Here is a 19,636-nt window from a genome sequence, read left to right on the forward strand (position 1 = left end):
CAGAGCACACAGATCAGCAGCACCCTAAAAGTGCTCAGATTTCACAGAAAATAAAAAAATCTCAGGGTTCTCTGCTGTGCTTCCATTAGCTTTGACAGGGGCTGGTTTTAAAGCAATGCAAGCAGGGCTGTACCACAGAGCACACAGATCAGCAGCACCCTAAAACTGCTCAGATTTCACAGAAAAAAAAATAAAAAAATCTCAGGGTTCTCTGCTGTGGTTCCACTAGCTTTGACAGGAGCTGGGTTTTAAAGCAATGCAAGCAGGGCTGTACCACAGAGCAGAGCACACAGATCAGCAGCACCCTAAAAGTGCTCAGATTTCGCAGAAAAAAAAAAATAAAAATCTCAGGATTCTCTGCTGTGGTTCCATTAGCTTTGACAGGGGCTGGTTTTAAAGCAATGCAAGCAGGGCTGTACCACAGAGCAGAGCACACAGCAGCACCCTAAAAGTGCTCAGATTTTGTAGAAAAAAAAAAATAAATCTCAGGGTTCTCTGCTGTGGTTCCATCAGCTTTGACAGGGGCTGGGTTTTAAAGCAATGCAAGCAGGGCTGTACCACAGAGCAGAGCACACAGCAGCACCCTAAAAGTGCTCAGATTTTGTAGAAAAAAAAAAATAAATCTCAGGGTTCTCTGCTGTGGTTCCATCAGCTTTGACAGGGGCTGGTTTTAAAGCAATGCAAGCAGGGCTGTACCACAGAGCAGAGCACACAGCAGCACCCTAAAAGTGCTCAGATTTCGCAGATTTTGACCCTAAAACTGCTCTGGCACCATTCCTCTGCCTCCAGCTCCTGCTGCCTTTAATGGCAGGGCAACACCCCCACGGAGGACACCAGGAACAGCCCCAAGGCCTGGAAATCCCAAGCTTCACTCACTTTTATCCCACTTCAGCAGCTCCTCCTGAGCTCTCCGGCTGCTCTTGGCGCAGATGGAAAGGGTCTGGATGGCAGAGCTGGATGTGAGCTGTGCCCCGGCCTGAAAAGCAGAGAGAGCAGCGGGCACCGTGGGCACTCCCAGCTGCTCCTCGGGCATGAAAACTTCTCAGGCTGGCATCACCTCAGGCTGGCATCACCTCAATCTCATTTAATTCCTGCCACCCGTGGATGTACAAAATTCCCTGCATCTCTACAGGGCAGTTCTTTCCACATCAGCCCCCCCTGAGGAGAGCCACAGGGTTTTTATTCTGGATTAACTTGATCTGTATAAACACCCACCGGGCACAGATCTACAGCAAAGATTAAAGGGGAAAAAAAAATTTTAAAGGAGAATTCGAATTAAGGATTTAAAAAAAAAAAAAAAATTAAGAAGAAAGGATTAAAGAAAAAATTAAAAAGTAAAAATTAAAGAAGAATTAGAATTGAGGATTTTTTTAAAAAAATTAAGAAGAAAGAATTAAAGAAAAAATTAAAAAGTAAAAATTAAAGAAGAATTAGAATTGAGGATTTTTTAAAAAAAATTAAGAAGAAAGAATTAAAGAAAAAATTAAAAAGTAAAAATTAAAGAAGAATTCGAATTAAGAATTAAAAAAAATTAAGAAAAAGAATTAAAGAAAAAATTAAAAAGAAAAAATTAAAGAAGAATTCGAATTAAGAATTAAAAAAAATTAAGAAGAAAGAATTAAAGAAAAAATTAAAAAGTAAAAATTAAAGAAGAATTAGAATTAAGGATTTTTTAAAAAAAATTAAGAAGAAAGAATTAAAGAAAAAATTAAAAAGTAAAAATTAAAGAAGAATTCGAATTAAGAATTAAAAAAAATTAAGAAAAATAATTAAAGAAAAAATTAAAAAAAAAATTAAAGAAGAATTCGAATTAAGAATTAAAAAACTTTAAGAAGAAAGAATTAAAGAAAAAATTAAATGAAGAAAATTAAATAAAAAATTTAAATAATAATTAGAATTAAGAATTTTAAAAAATTAAGAAGAAAGAATTAAAGGAAAAAAATTAAATTAAAAAGGTTAAAGAAAAAAATTAATAATTAGAATTAAGAATTAAAAAAATAAAGAAGAAAGAATTAAAGAAAAAAATTAAATTAAAAAGGTTAAATAAAAAAATAATGAAGAATTAGAAGTAAGGATTAAAAAAATAAGAAGAAAGAATTAAAGAAAAAAATTAAATTAAAAAGCTTAAAGAAAAAAAAATGAAGAATTAGAATTAAGAATTAAAAAAAATAAGAAAGAATTAAAGAAAAAAATTAAATTAAAAAGGTTAAATAAAAAAATGAAGAATTAGAAGTAAGGATTAAAAAATAAAAAGAAAGAATTAAAGAAGAAAAATTAAAAATATTTAAGAAAAAAAAATAAAGAAGAATTAGAATTAAGAATTCTTTTGAAAATGTAAAAGGCTTCAGGTGAAGCCTGGGGCACTGTTACAATGGACAGGGATGCAGCCACATCCTCCAGGGAGAGGAGCACAAGGCCAGGGGAGGTGGCTTTGCTCAGGGGGGACAGAGGAGGCAGAAATAAGGAAAAGTTGGATTCACTTTCAGCAATTTGAGCATTTTCTTCACCACTCCTCCTTTCACCACTTCCTCCACTGCTGCGGGAGAGGCCGGCAGGGCACGGCTCAGCGCTCCTGTGGCTCTCTAAAGGAGGGCAAAACGAGAGAGAGGCAAAAGCAAACATTTATTGCTCCAGGCAGCTTGATTGTTTTGTTCCCGGCACGGTGAGACTGAAGGAATTGAAGCGTTGAAAGGAGAAATTCACAGAAATTAAGGAAATCCCAGAATTGCAGAATCTAACAAAGGATGTGGCTTTTTTTGTCGTTCCTTGGAAACTGAGCACAGCAGAGCTCCAGCACAGGGAGAGATGAGCCCAAACTGGGACCCTGGGTGTTCACAGATTAAAAAATAAAAGTACAAACTCCTGGCAGAGAGCAGCCCAGCACTGCTGGCACCGAGAGAAGCAAAACAGCTCAGAAAAGTTCCTGGGAGCTCAGGGAAGGGACTCAGAGCCCACATCTGCTCCTGCCTGGAGTCCCACCCCAGTCCCAGGAGCACAATTGTAATTCCCACCCAAGAACTGCAAAGGGAAACAGCTGAACACCCGAATGCTCTTTGCTCTCCACTGATTTTTAAGTGCTCCTGGGAAAAAACACCAATCACTTGTTTTTTTGTAAATTTTAAAAGTTTATTCATAATAAAAGAGTTATAAATAAAATCAGATTTGTAGTTCGTCTGTTGTATAGAGAACATTTTAATATTTTTGTCTATTTCTTGTGAATTTAGCTTTAGTTTTTTTTTTTTTTTTTTTGTTTTAGAGTTCAAGAGGCTCTTCTTATCTCTTTACTTTAGAGACTGTATTTTTTCTCTCTGGCTGGGACAGTTTTACAAACACAGCCATAGTTAACAGGCTAAACCCACTTCATATTTTATATTTTACTAAGCACAATGTAATTTTACTAGATTTACTAATGTAATTTGGACAGTGAGGATCAGGACACTACGAGACAATAAAAAGCAAAGAATTCCAGATGTTTTTGGGCACTGAGCTGCCAAAACCATACCTTGTGAACCAAGGAAAAACTCTTAAAACAACAGCCTGTTGCATATTCATACCTATTTCATGGTTATGCATACATTCTATTTAAAACAAGAAACTCTGTCTGTTGTATGTCAACTGCTTCTTTTGATCCCCATTAAAAGATTAAATTCTTTTAATCTTTGAGGCTGAGCAAGGCCTGAAGAAATTAGCTTTTTCTGATACAAAACCCATCAATTCCTCTTCTCTGGAAGATTTAGGTGTTCTGTGACTGTTATCTCGAAGCGAGTATCTCATTCCTTCCAAAAAACCCCACATCCAGAGCTTCTATTTGAACTACTAAAGCTTCGTTTTAACTACAAAACTACATTTACCGTGCTATTAAAAATGTTAATACAGCACTTCTAATCAACATAACATAACACATACAGCATTCAATTTAATATTTGCAAAAAAGCCAATCATAAAATACGCATTTTTCACAGGTCCCGTGCTGAAATGGTTTGTAAGAGCTTCTATTAAACAGATTTCAAGAGAAGCCTGAAAACCTCTCGCATCAAAGCATATAAAAATGAATATAAAAGCGATCTGTTGTTTTTTATTGCTGTTAGGAGTGGTTTAGACTTCAAAACCTCCTGCACAGGGCAGAGGTTTGCTCTGAAGAGCTCAGGAGAGCCAAACCCAGCTTTTGTTGGTGACTTACTGTGACAATCCTTCCGTCCTGATGGCTGAGCAGAGCCAGGCACCTGCCACTGATGGGCACGGCAAAGTCCTGGAAAACACAGGGAAAAGTCAGGGAAAACACAGGGAAAATACAGGGAAAAGTCAGGGGAAACACAGGGAAAATACAGGGGAAACACAGGGGAAACACAGGGGAAACACAGGGAAAATACAGGGGAAACACAGGGAAAACACAGGGGAAACTCAGGGAAAAGTCAGGGAAAACACAGGGGAAACTCAGGGAAAATACAGGGGAAACACAGGGGAAACACAAGGAAAATACAGGGGAAACACAGGGAAAAGTCAGGGAAAACACAGGGGAAATACATGGAAAACACAGGGAAAAGTCAGGGGAAACACAGGGAAAATACAGGGGAAACACAGGGAAAAGTCAGGGAAAAGTCAGGGAAAACACAGGGGAAACACAGGGGAAACACAGGGGAAACACAGGGAAAATACAGGGAAAAGTCAGGGGAAACACAGGGAAAATACAGGGGAAACACAGGGGAAACACAGGGAAAATACAGGGGAAACACAGGGAAAAGTCAGGGAAAAGTCAGGGGAAACACAGGGAAAACTCAGGGAAAACTCAGGGAAAATAAGTCAGGCAAAACTTAGGGAAAACTCAGGGAAAATACAGGGAAAAGTCAGGGAAAATAAGTCAGGGAAAAGTCAGGGAAAACCCAGGGAAAAGTCAGGGAAAACTCAGGGGAAATAAGTCAGGGAAAACTTAGGGAAAACACAGGGAAAAGTCAGGGAAAACAACACAGGGAATACTCAGGGAAAACACAGAGAAAACACAGGGAAAACAACACAGGGGAAACAACACAGGGAATACTCAGGGGAAGTTCAGGGGAAACTCAGGGGAAAGTCAGGAAAAACTCAGGAAAAACAACACAGGGAAAAAAATACAGAGAAGAAAACACAGGGAAAACAACACAGGGAACACTTGGGGAAAAGACAGGGGAAACTCAGGGGGTACTCAGGGGAAACTCAGGAGATACTCAGGGAAAAGACAGGGGAACCTCAGGAGATACTCAGGGGAAACTCAGGAGATACTCAGGGAAAAGACAGGGGAAACTCAGGAGATACTCAGGATATACTCAGGGGAAACTCAGGAGATACTCAGGGGAAACTCAGGAGATACTCAGGGAAAAGACAGGGGAAACTCAGGAGATACTCAGGATATACTCAGGGGAAACTCAGGAGATACTCAGGGGAAACTCAGGAGATACTCAGGGAAAAGACAGGGGAAACTCAGGGGAAACTCAGGAGATACTCAGGGAAAAGACAGGGGAAACTCAGGACATACTCAGGGGATACTCAGGGGAAACTCAGGAGATACTCAGGGGAAACTCAGGACATACTCAGGACATACTCAGGGGATACTCAGGGGAAACTCAGGAGATACTCAGGGGAAACTGAGCTGCAGCTGGGGCTGGGAGGGCCAAGGAATCCCCTGGAGATGAGGGGACAGCAGGGAGCCAGCAGCTCTGCAGCACCCTGGGGAACGCTGCCTTCCTGCTGGGATCCTGAGCTTTGGAGGGTTTTGGAATGCAGCCAGGACCTCAGAACACGGCACAGTTGCAGAGTGATTCCAGAGAAAACATTTATACCACTATGGCAAGACAATTTATGCACTTCACACGGGCTTTGTCCTCATAGCTGTTTATGTATTGGAGGTGGTGGCAGAGGAGAAAATTCCGTAGCTTTTTTTTCACTTTCCAGCCTACTTAAATTGCCAGCTACCCTTAAAAACAACCTGCAACGCTGTAATTTTTTTTTTTTTTTTAATTCCCAGGTGTTGCCTACCTGGATGGTGCCATTGGATTCAAGCAGCAGGTTCATCATCAGCCCCAGCACTGCAAACACGCACTGCTGGTACCCAGGGCTGCTGGCATCAGGGCACCCATCCTGAGAGAGAGAGCAGGGCACCAAAATCAGCTCCCAGGGCCAGGCCAGGCCCTTCCTCAGCCTTCCAGGGAGCTCCAGGGGGAGGAAAAGTTCTGGGAGAAGCAGAGCTGAGGACCCTCTGTGACACAAAGCCTCGTGTGTGGGACCCAGAGCTGCACACCCCAAATTTGGGATGTTCGGGATGTTACAGAGATCCCTTCCCACCCCCTGAACCTTCAGCTTTTGGGGAAGTGCTCACGGCACAGCCTCACCTGGAAGGTGTTAGAATCCTGGAATTTTAAAATTTCTGTGCTGGAGAGTTTTAAACTAGAACTTTAAACTTTCTGTGCTGAAGAATTTTAAACTTTCTGTGCTGAAGAATTTTAAAATTTCTGTGCTAAATAATTTTAAACTTTCTGTGCTGAAGAATTTTAAACTTTCTTTTAAATTTGTAGTTAACTTTAACTAGAATTTTAAGCCTTCTCTGCTGAAGAATTTTAAACTTTCTTTTAACTTTCTAGTTAATTTTATCTAGAATGTTAAACTTTCTGTGCTGAAGAATTTTAAACTTTCTTTTAACTTTCTAGTTAACTTTAACTAGAATGTTAAATTTTCTGTGCTGAAGAATTTTAAACTTTCTGTGCTGAAGAATTTTAAACTTTCTGTGCTGAAGAGTTTAAAACTAGAATTTTAACTTTCTAGTTAACTTTAACTAGAATTTTAAACTTTCTGTTGTGAAAAATTTTAAACTAGAATTTTAAACTTTCTGTGCTGAAGAATTTTAAACTTTCTGTGCTGAAGAATTTTAAACTTTCTGTGCTGAAGAATTTTAAACTTTCCGTGCTGAAGAATTTTAAACTTTCCGTGCTGAATAATTTTAAACTTTCTGTGCTGAAGAATTTTAAACTTTCTGTGCTGAAGAATTTTAAACTAGAATTTTAAACTTTCTGTGCTGAAGAATTTTAAACTTTCTGTGCTGAAGAATTTTAAACTTTCTGTGCTGAAGAATTTTAAACTAGAATTTTAAACTTTCTGTGCTGAAGAATTTTAAACTTTCTGTGCTGAAGAATTTTAAACTTTCCGTGCTGAAGAGCACAGACCCACAAGAAAATACTTTACTTGACCCGAGGCTGCAGAAAAAGCTTCCAACAGGACGGGGCCGCTTTGGAGGGAACAGCTGGGGGCAGCTCTGAGACCCCCCCCCCCCCCAAAATCCCAGCTGGAGCGAAGGAGCAGACAAACAGGGGGAGGGCTGGCAACACCCCCAGGTTCCTTTACCAGCAGCTGCAGGCAGGCCTGCCAGCAGTGCCTGCTCCGAGCCAGCTGTGCCCGCAGCTGCACATCTGCACACAGGCTGCCCAGCACGGCCACCGCCCGCGCCAGCGCTGCCCGCTCCGCCTGCCCGGCACGCGCCTGCAAACACAGCAAGGCAAGGCAGAGTCAGCCCCAAGGCAGCGGCTCACGGCGCTCTGTGCGCGCGCGTGTGTGTGTGTACAGAGGAAAAAGATATTTAGATTTAAGGCAAATGTGCCACGCGGTAGCTTGCTAACGGGAGTAAAATATGAAATACGCTTAGTAAAATATAAAATATGAAATAGTATTATATTTATATAATATGCTTAGTAAAATATAAAATATGAAATAGGATGATATATATATATAATATGCTTAGTAAAAGATGAAATAGTATTATATTTATATAATATGTTTAGTAAAATATAAAATATGAAATAGGATGATATTTACATAATGTGCTTAGTAAAATATAAAATATGAAATAGTATTATATTTATATAATATGCTTAGTAAAATATGAAATATGAAATAGGATGATATATATAATATGCTTAGTAAAAGATGAAATAGTATTATATTTATATAATATGTTTAGTAAAATATGAAATATGAAACAGGATGATATATATATAATATGCTTAGTAAAAGATGAAATAGTATTATATTTATATAATATGTTTAGTAAAATATAAAATATGAAATAGGATGATATATATAATATGCTTAGTAAAATAGGAAATAGTATAATATTTATATAACATGCTTAGTAAAATAAAAAATATGAAATAGTATAATATATAATATTTATATGCTTAGTAAAATATAAAATATTAAATAGTACGATATATATAATGTGCTTAGTAAAATATAAAATATTAAATAGTATGATTTATATAATGTGCTTAGTAAAATATAAAATATTAAATAGTATGATATATAATGTGCTTAATAAAATATAAAATATTAAATAGTATGATTTATATAATGTGCTTAGTAGAATATAAAATATGAAGTGTGTTTAGTCTGTTAACTATGCTGTGTTTGTAAAACTGTCCCAGCCAGAGAGAAAAAATACAGTCTCTAAAGTAAAGAGATGAGAGTCTCTTGAACTCTAAAACAAAAAAAAAGAAAAAAAATAAAGCTAAATTCACAAGAAATAGACAAAAATATTAAAATGTTCTCTATACAACAGACGAACTACAAATTGTAACGTGAAATCAGCACAATGAATATGCATGAACCTACTGTAAGATTCTATGTTTATGTAAATTAGTACAGAGTAATAAAAACAAGATCAAGGCTCCTCAGGGGCGCACGTGTCCTTTAAAAAGAAACTGCCCCCACGAGCGCCCAGCGCTGGAAGGAACATACCGGCCCTACAAATCTTTATTAAAAGTGTGAAGTCTTAATTTTTCACCAGCCCCTCTGGCCACGGGCACTGCAGCAGCTCTCTGGTAAAGCCCAGCTGCCCAAGGTTTGCAGATTTCCCCCATTTTCACTTCGTCTTCTGCTTTATGAGCTCTGGGGAAAAGGGATTTTTGTGTCCCCTGATCCCCAGGTGTGAACATTTCCTGCAGGCTCTCCCTCAGGGCACAGAGCAGCTGGAATTCCAGCAAGAAGAGCCGCAAACAATGGGAAAGTTATGAAATTATTGCCTTGCTGCTCATTTGGAGAAATGGGAGTATTTTACTGCCCAGCAGAACCAATCTTCCCCCTCCCTCAGGACAGGTTTCTGCACCAGGACATTTTAAATGTGCTGCTGGAATAAAGGATGCCCAGGAAAGGGATTCTCTACCTCGGCACCCAATGTCAGCTCCTCACCCTGATCCCTCAGATTAGAAGGCAAAAATTACCATCCAGGACACAACAGGTTGCTGACAGGGGATTAAAGTCACATCAAGAAGAGCAAAACTCAAAGCTGAAGGTGAAATTATCAGTGGGAATCTGCAACCAAGGCCAGAGTTTATACTGAATATTAAACTAGGGATTTATTTAAGTGGGACAAAATATTGGAGAAAAGAACATTTTCCTGAAAAAAACTCAATTTCTTACACCCACAGAGCAGACATAGGACGTGTTACACAAAAATAAACTGGAAATACAAAATCAGATCTTCCCTACCAGCAGCTGTGTGAATAAAGGTAAAACACCCGTGGAAAGCATGGCCCGACACTGGGTCTGGAACCTGTTGGGGGATAAAAAACAAAAGTTTTAGTCAAAAAACACAGCTAGAGGCAAGAGAAGAGCAGTAGGAGCCCCAGTAAGCTCAGAGCAAAGTTCATGCACAGCTTCAGAGAAATGAGTGAGGAATTTAAATAAATTACCTTTCCTCCCCAGCTAAGTCAGACAGGATGTTCATGGCACTATCAGCCCTTGCATCAGTGCACTTGACAAATGCCATCAAAATCTGCAGCCATCTGGTGTTAAAATATAAAAAAAAAAAAAAAACCAACCAAAAATTGGTGTCAGCCTTGGTTTAATCATTGAAGATCAAAAATCTATTTTTTTAGGTTGTTGGTATTTCAAGCTACAGTTAAATCTGATTCTTTTAGCAGCCTTTGAGATGTGGCTCATTCCTTTCAGCTTTCCTTCCCAGGAAAAATGGCCAGTGTCTCCTGATCACCCATTATTACTCCAGTAATAATGTAAAACCAGTAAATGGACATTTCTCAGGGAGACCTGGGAGGAAGCAGCAGGATAATGGGACAAAGGCAATGCAATGGGCTTTCCTTCCCCGCTCAGCGAGCCATGGCAACACAAAATAACCACAAATCCCCATTTTTAAATGAGGAGAGACTCTCAGCTGGAATCCAGGAGATTTTAGAGGCACCAGGGCGAGAGTGCTACACGGGTTTAGAGGAGGGGACTCAAAATTACAGGAATTAACTTAAATCAGACATCACAACTTCCTGCAGCTCTACCCCACACATCCAGCTCCCACTTTTGCCAGGCCAGGCCTGTCCCCAAGGGGCAGAAGGCTCAGTGTCACTGTGTCCCCCCAGGAATTCACAGAATCACTGGGTTGGGAGAGACCTCCAGGATCATCGAGTCCAACCCAGCCCCAGCACCTCAACTGAACCCTGGCACCCAGTGCCACACCCAGGCTTTGTTAAACACACCCAGGGATGGTGACTGCACCACCTCCCTGGGCAGAACATTCTAGAACTTTATCACCCTTTCTGTAAAAAACTTCTTCCTGATATCCAGCCTAACTTTCCCTCGGTGCAGCTCAAGGCTGTGTGCTCTGGTTCTGGCAGTTCCTGGAGAAAGAGGAACTGAGCACAGCCACCTTTCTGGAGCTGTGGGGAGTGATGAGGTCACCTGGCGCTATGGGACACGAAATGAGCTCGCAGAAGCTTGGTGAGTTCAAAGGAGAAAAAAGAGCCAATTTTATTTCTGACCTCGCAATATATAGAGTTCCAAAAGTGGCAGTGGATTGGAGGGTGGAATTGCCACCTCTCCAACCACACTGGTCAAACCAACAGTCCATCAAATCTCTCCTCCCACAAGGAAGAATGCAAAACAATCATTATTTACATGAACAGTGCGTGACAACTCCACTAGAAACATGGAAACATCAGAAGGCATGGAAAACTTTTAAAAGAACTTTAAAACTTTCAAAAGAACTATAAAAGAAAACTTAACACCTTTAAAAATCAGGGCAACAGTCACCCCCGAGTCTCCTTTTCCCCCTGGAGCTGGGGCAGCTCTGACACTGCCAGGGCACTTTCCTGGTGCTGCTCACCTGCTCAGGTCCTGCCTGAGCAGCAGCCTCCGGCCTCTCTGGTGCTCTGAGTAGAGAGAGATCAGTGCCAAGGTCTCCCTCTGGATCTGGGCTGTGCCAGAGGAGAGCAGCTCTGGCAGCTGGGCACTCACTTCGGGCTGGGCCAACAGGAGACGCTGATTTTCCTCTGGAAGGAGAGAGGAAATCTCACTGCAATGTCACTCACTGGCATCCTCGTTTCAGTTATTTTATTTCTTTTTCAGCATGAATGTTTTATTTGAACAGCTGGACCACGCAAGGCAGCACAGGCACCAATATTCTGCATTTCCACTTTACCCCCCACCCCAGCCCATTTCTCACCCACGTGGGTATTCCCTAAAAACAGAGGCAGGCACCTGCCCAAGCACTGCTAATTCTAAAATAATTCAGCCTTCTCTTCTATAAAACTCTGCTTTTTGCAGCTATAACTGCATAAAACAGAGAAAATTGTGCAAGTGGTATTATCTTAAGGGCAGCAAAAATCACAGGGAATTTACTTCCCACCCCTTGTGTGGATTTGAAATGCTCACGGAGTGGAAATTTCGTCCTGCCAAAATTATGGCTGCACCCAGCACCTCCTCTGAGCTGCACAACTCGGGTTACAACCACGTCTGGATGGCTCCAGGTGCTCTGGGAGAAGGGTGGCCATGCCCAGCCCCAGTGCCAGCCCAGAAATGCCAAATTAATCTCACATTAACGGGGCTCAGTGTGGATCCCAGGGCTTTACCGTTCCCAGCACAGGCAGCTTGCCACAGGAGGAGAAGGGAAACACAGAGCTCCACCTCAGCAGGGCTTTTGCTCTCTGCACAGAAGGCCCTGAATGAGAAAAGTCAGCTTGTGAACAGAGCAAAGGGTGGGAAATATCCAGGGAATGGCAATTTGTACGTGCTTCACCCCTCAGGTCTGTCTGCAGCCACCACCCAACACATGGATGAGCCCTAACAAGTGCCAGGAACACCCAAATGTTCACTGGTGCCCAATCCCAGCACCAGGGGGTGCAGCCAGAGCCTTCAGATGTTCTTTTCTACTCAGATTTTTTCTGCAAACCTGCACTCACCACCAGGGATAGGATAACTGCCCAGAAAGAGCAGACACAAACAGCAAGCCATGGATTCTCCTCCCTGCATCTAAGGGAGCTCTGTTTGTGTCAGAGTCAGGTACAAGTCCCCCCATTCAGGCACTAAAATCTGGGATTACATCCTCCTCTGATCAGTTCATCTGCATTTCAAGAGGTGATTCTGTTTCTTGAAAACAATATTCCCATTTCCCCGGGCTGGAGTGCCCCTCTGGAGAGCTCTCACCCTCTGACAGCCTCGTTCCTGAGGATACTGAAGCCATTGTTTGTCCTGAAGAGCGTTTGCCCAGTGCCTGGAAGAGGCAGAGACAAACAGCTCAGGTGTGTGACAGCCAGGCAGGCTCCTGCTCTTCCTGCACAGTGCTAAAAGAAAAGGTCACTCCATCGGCAGCTCTGGGGAAAAACATCCTTGGGAATGGGGGAAAATTCAAGAAGGAATGAAGCAGGAATGGTTCTCAAGCTGAAAATTGCTCTAATTCATGCCTGGTCCTGTTGGCTTTGAGTGAAAGATTATCTAGGAAGGCTGAAACACAAAATTGGCTTTGTAACTCAATGGGCTTTAACACAGAATTACAAATATTTAAAACAAGTGAGACCCAAATCCCTCAGAACTCTGAGCAGCTCAGCTACAACATCAGTGTGATTCTAAAAAATGCTGTAAGCACCTACTGACCACGCTGAAATATCCAACATTGCCAGTTTGGTGTTTTAAATACAGGAACAGCCACTCTGCTCCTTTAAAAGCTGCTCCCTTGCCCTCCTCTGCCTGGGTTACACCTCCCCACGTTAACAACAATTAACCAAATGAACATTTTGCACCAACACTCACAACTGTTCACAACTTCTGCCAGGAGCCTGATGCCCCCTGTGTAGTAGAGGATGTCGTGGTGGGGGCTGCTGATGCTCTGCAGCAATTCCTGGATGGATAAAGCAGCAGCACTCCCAGCCTGGACCTCCCTCTCTGCTCTCTCCTCATCTCTCAGCCTCTTCTCCTCCAGCCTGGCCTCGTCCACACAATCTGGGAGAGCACAAAAAAGCGTGGCAGGGAGATTCTGTTCCCTCTTCACCAGAGAACAAGAGTGAAAATATCCATTTCTCACCTTTAACCAGGCGTTCCTTCTGGGGATCAATCTGCAGCATCTTCTCGTAGCACTGCCTGGACTTCAGGGGGAGAAAAAAGGGCTCTCAGTTTCAGCTGGAAATAGGAAGATGGCATCAATGACATCCCAGTCAGATCCCAAAAGATTTTGGGGCCACAGTCCTTAATAAATGTGAGAAGTAAAATTTATGGAGACGCAGGTATCAAAACCCTCAAAAAAAGTCAAATATTCTCAGTCCCTACACCTGCCTGATGCTGCAAATTCAACGGGAATTTTCCAGCAAAACCCAAGGAGCAAAAAACCAGAGCTGCAGTGAGAAAACAGAAACTGAGGCGTGGCATGAGACGTTCTCCCTCTCACCCAGCAAAGCAGAACAAAACGTGGTCCCACAGCCCTGGAATTCAGCCAGCTTACCTCAGTGAAGTGCTGCAGGGCCAGGTGAGCTTTCCCCATGAGGAAATAGGCTTTGAGGCAGTTCTTATTGCACTGAGTTCAACCAGAGATCGTTATCAGTTATGTGTTCAGAAAATTTCACCCTTTCAATGTTTTTTTGCAGCGTTCTGATTAATTGCTAGAGCTGCCCAAAGCAAAGATTAGGGTATTTATATAATTTATATATATAATTATTTATATATATATATAATCTATTAGTAATAAATAAATAATATATAAATAGTAATTTATATAATTGTTCCTATATATAATTATATTATTCATATATATAATTATTCATATATATAATTTATTAGTGGTGTCTAAAGTTTTTATGCTACATTATTGCCCCCAGGCACCCAAGAAACACAGGCTTGAGGTGAGGGTGGAAAGCAGGGTTTCCAAAAGGTGATTATTTTCCTGTTCATTTGAGTCAACAACATGGATTTCTGTAAATAATGCTGATTTTAGAGTTCTTCACGACTTGACAATTGTGGAATTACCTTTAATGCCCACTTGCAGTCACTGATGGCTTTCTCATACTCATGGAGCTTCAGGTAGGCCTGAAATAAACAGAAAAAAAAAAGTCCAGGCAGAAGAATTAGAATCCTTCAAATAATTTCTGCTCGCTGTTGTACCAACACTGGCTAATTAAAAAGAAGAAAATTAGACTGCTGATTGGCCTGGCCATTGGTTTTGCAGGGTGATTTCCATTCCTAACTTGTCTGCCATCTCCCTGGGTTTTCTAATTTAGAATCAATGGAATAGAATTCTGCACACACACACAAACACACAGAGCATACAAGGCAAACAGACACTGCAAAGCAAATATTTCACTCTACAGCTATGGAAGTGATTCCTGGAAAAGGATTAATAATAAAAAATCAGAGTGTTTTTTATAGACACTGCAAAGCAAATGTTTCTTTTCAGACACTGCAAAGCAAACATTTCACTCTACAGTTATAGAAGTGAATCCTGAAAAAGCATTAATAATAAAAAAATCAGAGTGTTTTTTATAGACACTGCAAAGCAAATGTTTCACTCTACAGTTATAGAATTGATTCCTGGAAAAGCATTAATAATAAAAAAATCAGAGTGTTTGAATAAAACTGGGAACTGGAACAATTTCCCCCACTGGCTCTGGAGGAGCAGGGGTTCACCACATCCAAGGGGGTGTAACAGAACAACATTTTGGGGTTTTACCCTGGCACAGCAACACAAAAACCAGCCAGAAGTGGCTCCTTCCCTGCCACTGACCTGGGCCCTGTTTGTGTAGAGCTCCTGCTTGTCCCTCAGCTTCTCCAGCCCCTCTGAGTACCTCTGGATGGCCAGGGCGAAGTCTCCTGCCCTGAAGGCTTCGTTCCCCTGCTCCTTCAGGGCTGCAGAATGCCTTGAGCACATCCATTTCCCTTCCACCCATTTCCCATCCATCCATTTCCCTTCCACCCATTTCCCATCCATCCATTTCCCTTCCATCCACTTCCCTTCCACCCATTCCCCTTCCATCCATTCCCCTTCCATCCATTCCCCTTCCACCCATTTCCCTTTCACCCATTTCCCTTCCATCCATTTCCCTTCCACCCATTTCCCTTCCACCCATTTCCCATCCACCCATTTCCTTTTCACCCATTTCCCTTCCATCCATTTCCCTTCCACACATTTCCTTTTCACACATTTCCCTTCCATCCATTTCCCTTCCATCCATTTCCCATCCATTTCCCTTCCATCCACTTCCCTTCCATCCACTTCCCTTCCATCCATTTCCCTTCCATCCATTTCTTTTCACCCATTTCCTTTTCATCCATTTCCTTTTCACACATTTCCCTTCCATCCCTTTCCCATCCACCCATTTCCCTTCCACCCATTTCCTTTTCACCCATTTCCCTTCCATCCATTTCCCTTCCATCCATTTCCCTTCCCCCCATTTCCCTTTGCACTCTGAGCAGACAGAGGCCTCGCTCTCCTGCTGGAACAGCCCCAGCATTCCAGCCCAGCCATCATTTCCATCATTTCCATCATTTCACTGCAGCCATTCCTCTTCCAGAGGGGAAACTGAGCCAGCCCCAAGCCCCTCCCTCCCTCCCTCCGTCCCAGAGCAGCTCCAGCAGCAGGAGATCCTGCAGAGAACCAGGGTGCAGCAGCTCTGAGGAACCCCTGAGCCTGTCCCAGGGCTGGGGATGCCTCCCTCAGTCCCTGACAGGTCATTTCTGCAGGAAGAGCCCGAAGTGCTCTCAGCAGTCACCGTTTGCCAGCTGCTCATTCCTCCTCCTTCTCTGGGCTCGTTCTTTGGCATCCTTCTCCAAAGCTGCCAGGAAGCCATCTTCCAGCCAGGAGAGTTGGTGGCATTTTAGTGGGGGGGGGAAAAAAAGAGGAAACTTCATTAAAACAGAGAAGAAGCAGTCATTCCGAGGGTATTTCTGAGTAATTTCTTAATAAAAGCCAACACTAAGGGGCCATTTCAGAGTTAAAGTGGCAGTGGCTGACAAGCTGTCACAGACAATGATGATGCCACCCCTGAGGATCCAGCCTGCCTTGCTGCAGCTCCTCTCCTCAAACAAACAGGTCTGCTTTGAAATTCACAATAAAAAGTGTAAAAAGATGAGGAGCCAGAAGAGAACAAGGCTCCCACCTGTGAAAAACACAGCCATGCTGGTAAGACCTCGAGTGTGGTCCTAGATCTGACTGAATTTTGGTTAAAGACACCAGAAAAAGTCAGCTTGGACTTTGGCAGGGGTGGAATCAGCTCTGGCATGAACTCCATCCCTGCCAGAGCTGGTTTTAGAGCTGTGACAGCCTGAGAGGAGCTCAGTCCTACCTGCATCTGCTGCCTCCACCCTCGCCGTGCCCTGGAAAAACAGAAACACAGCACAGGTGGTTTGGGGAAAGGCACAGCAGCACAGGAACACTTGGCTGGGCTGCACAAAGCCACAGCCAGCACCAGGGAGTGTCTGGGGGCGTCTGAAGAACCCAGCCTGGCACACAGCAGGAGCACCAGTCTGACATTTCAACAAAGCATGGCGAGGATCTGACAGATCCCGACATTCTGGGAAGCTCCCATCTGTGTCTTTAACGAGGCAAGACCCGAACTGAGTCCAGCTTTAATTCCAGAAGGAAACGCCCTTACAGAAGTGTTGATGAGTGTTCTGTTCACCGTGGTCCTGCTCTCCTCCTCCTCCTCCCTGCTGGCTCCTTGCTCTCGGAGCCTTTGCTCTGCCTCAGCAATGGCTTTTTCCTGCACAGCCGAGTCCGGGGACTTCAGGCCTTGCAGCAAATTGGCTAAAAAATCACAGAAAAAAACCCAAATAATATATATACACACACAGAGGACTTCAAACGTGGAAGCACCAGGAGTTCAGGTGGCACCTGCTTTGAAGGCACCGCTGGCCAGGATGGCTTTTACCATAAAATCACAGAATCCCAGAATGGTTTGGGTTGGAAAAGTCCTTAAACCCCACCCAGTCCCGTGGGCAGGCACCCCTCCCGTAGACCAGGATGCTCCAGTGTGGCCTTGGGCACTTCAAATAAATAATAAACAATAATAAATAAACAGCAACTTTCCCGGGGTGGATTCCCTGTCACTTTCAGGAGCCACCTTGCAGTTTGTGCCGACATTTGTTCCTTCTGGGGATCAATCTGCAGCATCTTCTACGGAAACGCAGAGCAGCAAGCGGCTCCCAGCATCCCAAATAAAAGCAGGAAGCCCCCGGAGCCGCCCCACAGCCTCGCGGGCGAACGCGGAACAAGCCGAAGCGGGCGCAGCGGGGATCTCCCCCTTCCCCAGCGATGTTCCGCCGCCCTCGCCCCCAGCCCTGCCCCTCCCCGCGGCCACTCACTGACATCGTCCACGCGGCGCAGGAAGCGCTGGAAATCCGCCTCGGTGTCCTGGTCCCGCAGCATGGCCGGGGACACCGCGGGGACACCGCGGGACACCGGGGGGACACTGAGGAGACACTGAGGGGACACAGGGGGACACAGAGGGGACACCGGGGGACACTGAAGGGACACCGAGGGACACAGAGGGGACACAGAGGGGGCACAGAGGGACACAGAGGGGACACTGGGGGGGCACAGAGGGGACACAGAGGGGATACCGAGGGGGCACAGAGGGGACACCGAGGGGACACCGAGAGGGCACAGACGAGGCACAGAGGGCACAGAGGGGACACAGGGGACACCGAGAGGGCACAGAGAGGCACAGAGGGGACACAGAGGGGACACCGAGGGGACACAGAGGGGACACCGAGGGGGCACAGAGGGGACACAGAGGGGACACAGAAGAGGCACAGAGGGGACACCGGGGGACACTGGGGGGACACAGAGGGGACACAGAGGGACACAGAGGGGACACAGAGGGGACACTGGCGGGGGCACAGAGGGGACACCGAGGGGACACCGAGAGGGCACAGACGAGGCACAGAGGGGACACAGAGGGGACACCGAGAGGACACAGAAGAGGCACAGAGGGCACAGAGGGGACACAGGGGACACCGAGAGGGCACAGAGAGGCACAGAGGGGACACAGAGGGGACACCGAGGGGACACAGAGGGGACACAGAGGGACACCGAGAGGACACAGAAGAGGCACAGAGGGGACACCGAGGGACACCGAGGGGACAGCGGGAGCCGCCGGGGCCGGGCTCGAACCCGCGGCGCCGTTGCCAGGGGAACGCGCCTGACGCGGCACCCGCGGGTGGGCGTGGCGATGCAAATGAAGGGCGGGGCTATGGAGATAACGGTCGCTTGCTATTCAAATGAAGGGCGGGGTTATGTAGATAACGGTCGCTTGATATGCAAATGAAGGGCGGGGTTATGTAGATAACGGTCGCTTGATATGCAAATTAAGGGCGGGGTTATGTAGATAACGGTCGCTTGATATGCAAATGAAGGGCGGGGTTATATAGATAACGGTCGATTGATATGCAAATGAAGGGCGGGGTTATGTAAAAGAGCCGTCAGTTTGGCGGGAAAGCGGCAGGTCCCGGCCGCGGGCCCCCGGCTCAGAATCCCGGGATTATCCCGGCAGGAAAGCAGCTCCGGCACCGCCGAGCCCTCCCTGAGAGCCGTCCCCACCCTGTCACCAGCCCAGAGCTCTGGCTGCCGCCCCGGACACCTCCGGGGATGGGCACTCCGAACCTCCCCGGGCAGCCCCTCCGATGTTTAAACCTCCCCGTGGAGAAATTCCTGCTGATGCCCAGCCTGCAGTTTGCCCCGCTTTTTATGCCGGACTGGGATTATTTTTCTGTTGCGATCTCCCTGAAAGGCTTTCCGGATCTCTGCGAGGCGGCGGCGATGGAAGCTGTCGGCCACCGCAGGGAGCCCGAGCACCGCGGAGCTGCTCTGCCCGGGATTGCCATTCCCGGCACGTCCTCAGCCGTTCTGCACAGGAACCCGGCAGCACAGCGACAGGGACCCGAGCCTGCTTTTATTTGGGATGCTGGGACACGGACAGGGACCCGGCAGGACACAGACAGCTCTCCCTGCGGCTGAAGTTAGAGACCTCACCGGGAACCGCCAGCCCAGCCCCATCCACTGCCCCGCTTCCACATCCCACCTCATCAGCTGGAGACGGAATCCTGAGTGCCAGAGAGGTGCTGAGCTCCGCAGGCAGCCAGAATCCCCCATCCCCTCCATCCCTTGGCTGTAGGAACAGCCAGGATAGCCCTTTTCTTGTAGGAGCAGCCAGGATATTCCTTTTCCTTGTAGGAACAGCCAGGATATTCCTTTTCCTTGTAGGAACAGCCAGGATAGCCCTTTTTCTTGTAGGAACATGCAGGATACCCCTTTTCCTTGTAGGAACAGCCAGGATATTCATTTTCCTTGTAGGAACAGCCAGGATATTCATTTTCCTTGTAGGAACAGCCAGGATAGCCCTTTCCCCCC

General features: G+C 44.9%; 1 protein-coding gene across 1 annotated transcript; it reads right to left on the reverse strand.

Annotated features, from left to right (window-relative positions):
- Positions 1–845: 845 nt before the first annotated feature.
- TTC12 (tetratricopeptide repeat domain 12) lies at positions 846–17,674 on the reverse strand. Its single transcript, XM_053934038.1, has 19 exons — positions 17,590–17,674; positions 16,881–17,032; positions 16,572–16,602; positions 15,999–16,076; positions 15,014–15,135; positions 14,260–14,319; positions 13,739–13,810; positions 13,325–13,385; positions 13,054–13,242; positions 12,451–12,517; positions 11,877–11,965; positions 11,132–11,297; positions 9,711–9,803; positions 9,508–9,571; positions 7,369–7,503; positions 6,010–6,111; positions 4,181–4,249; positions 2,481–2,582; positions 846–976 (listed from the first exon to the last, which is right to left on the reverse strand). Exons 1-19 carry the CDS (start codon positions 17,651–17,653, stop codon positions 869–871), a joined length of 1,824 nt encoding a protein of 607 aa, XP_053790013.1. The 5' UTR covers positions 17,654–17,674; the 3' UTR covers positions 846–868.
- Positions 17,675–19,636: the final 1,962 nt, after the last annotated feature.

The sequence above is a fragment of the Vidua chalybeata genome, unplaced genomic scaffold, assembly GCF_026979565.1.
Source record: "Vidua chalybeata isolate OUT-0048 unplaced genomic scaffold, bVidCha1 merged haplotype scaffold_313_ctg1, whole genome shotgun sequence".
In the NCBI taxonomy this organism is placed as follows: domain Eukaryota; kingdom Metazoa; phylum Chordata; class Aves; order Passeriformes; family Viduidae; genus Vidua; species Vidua chalybeata.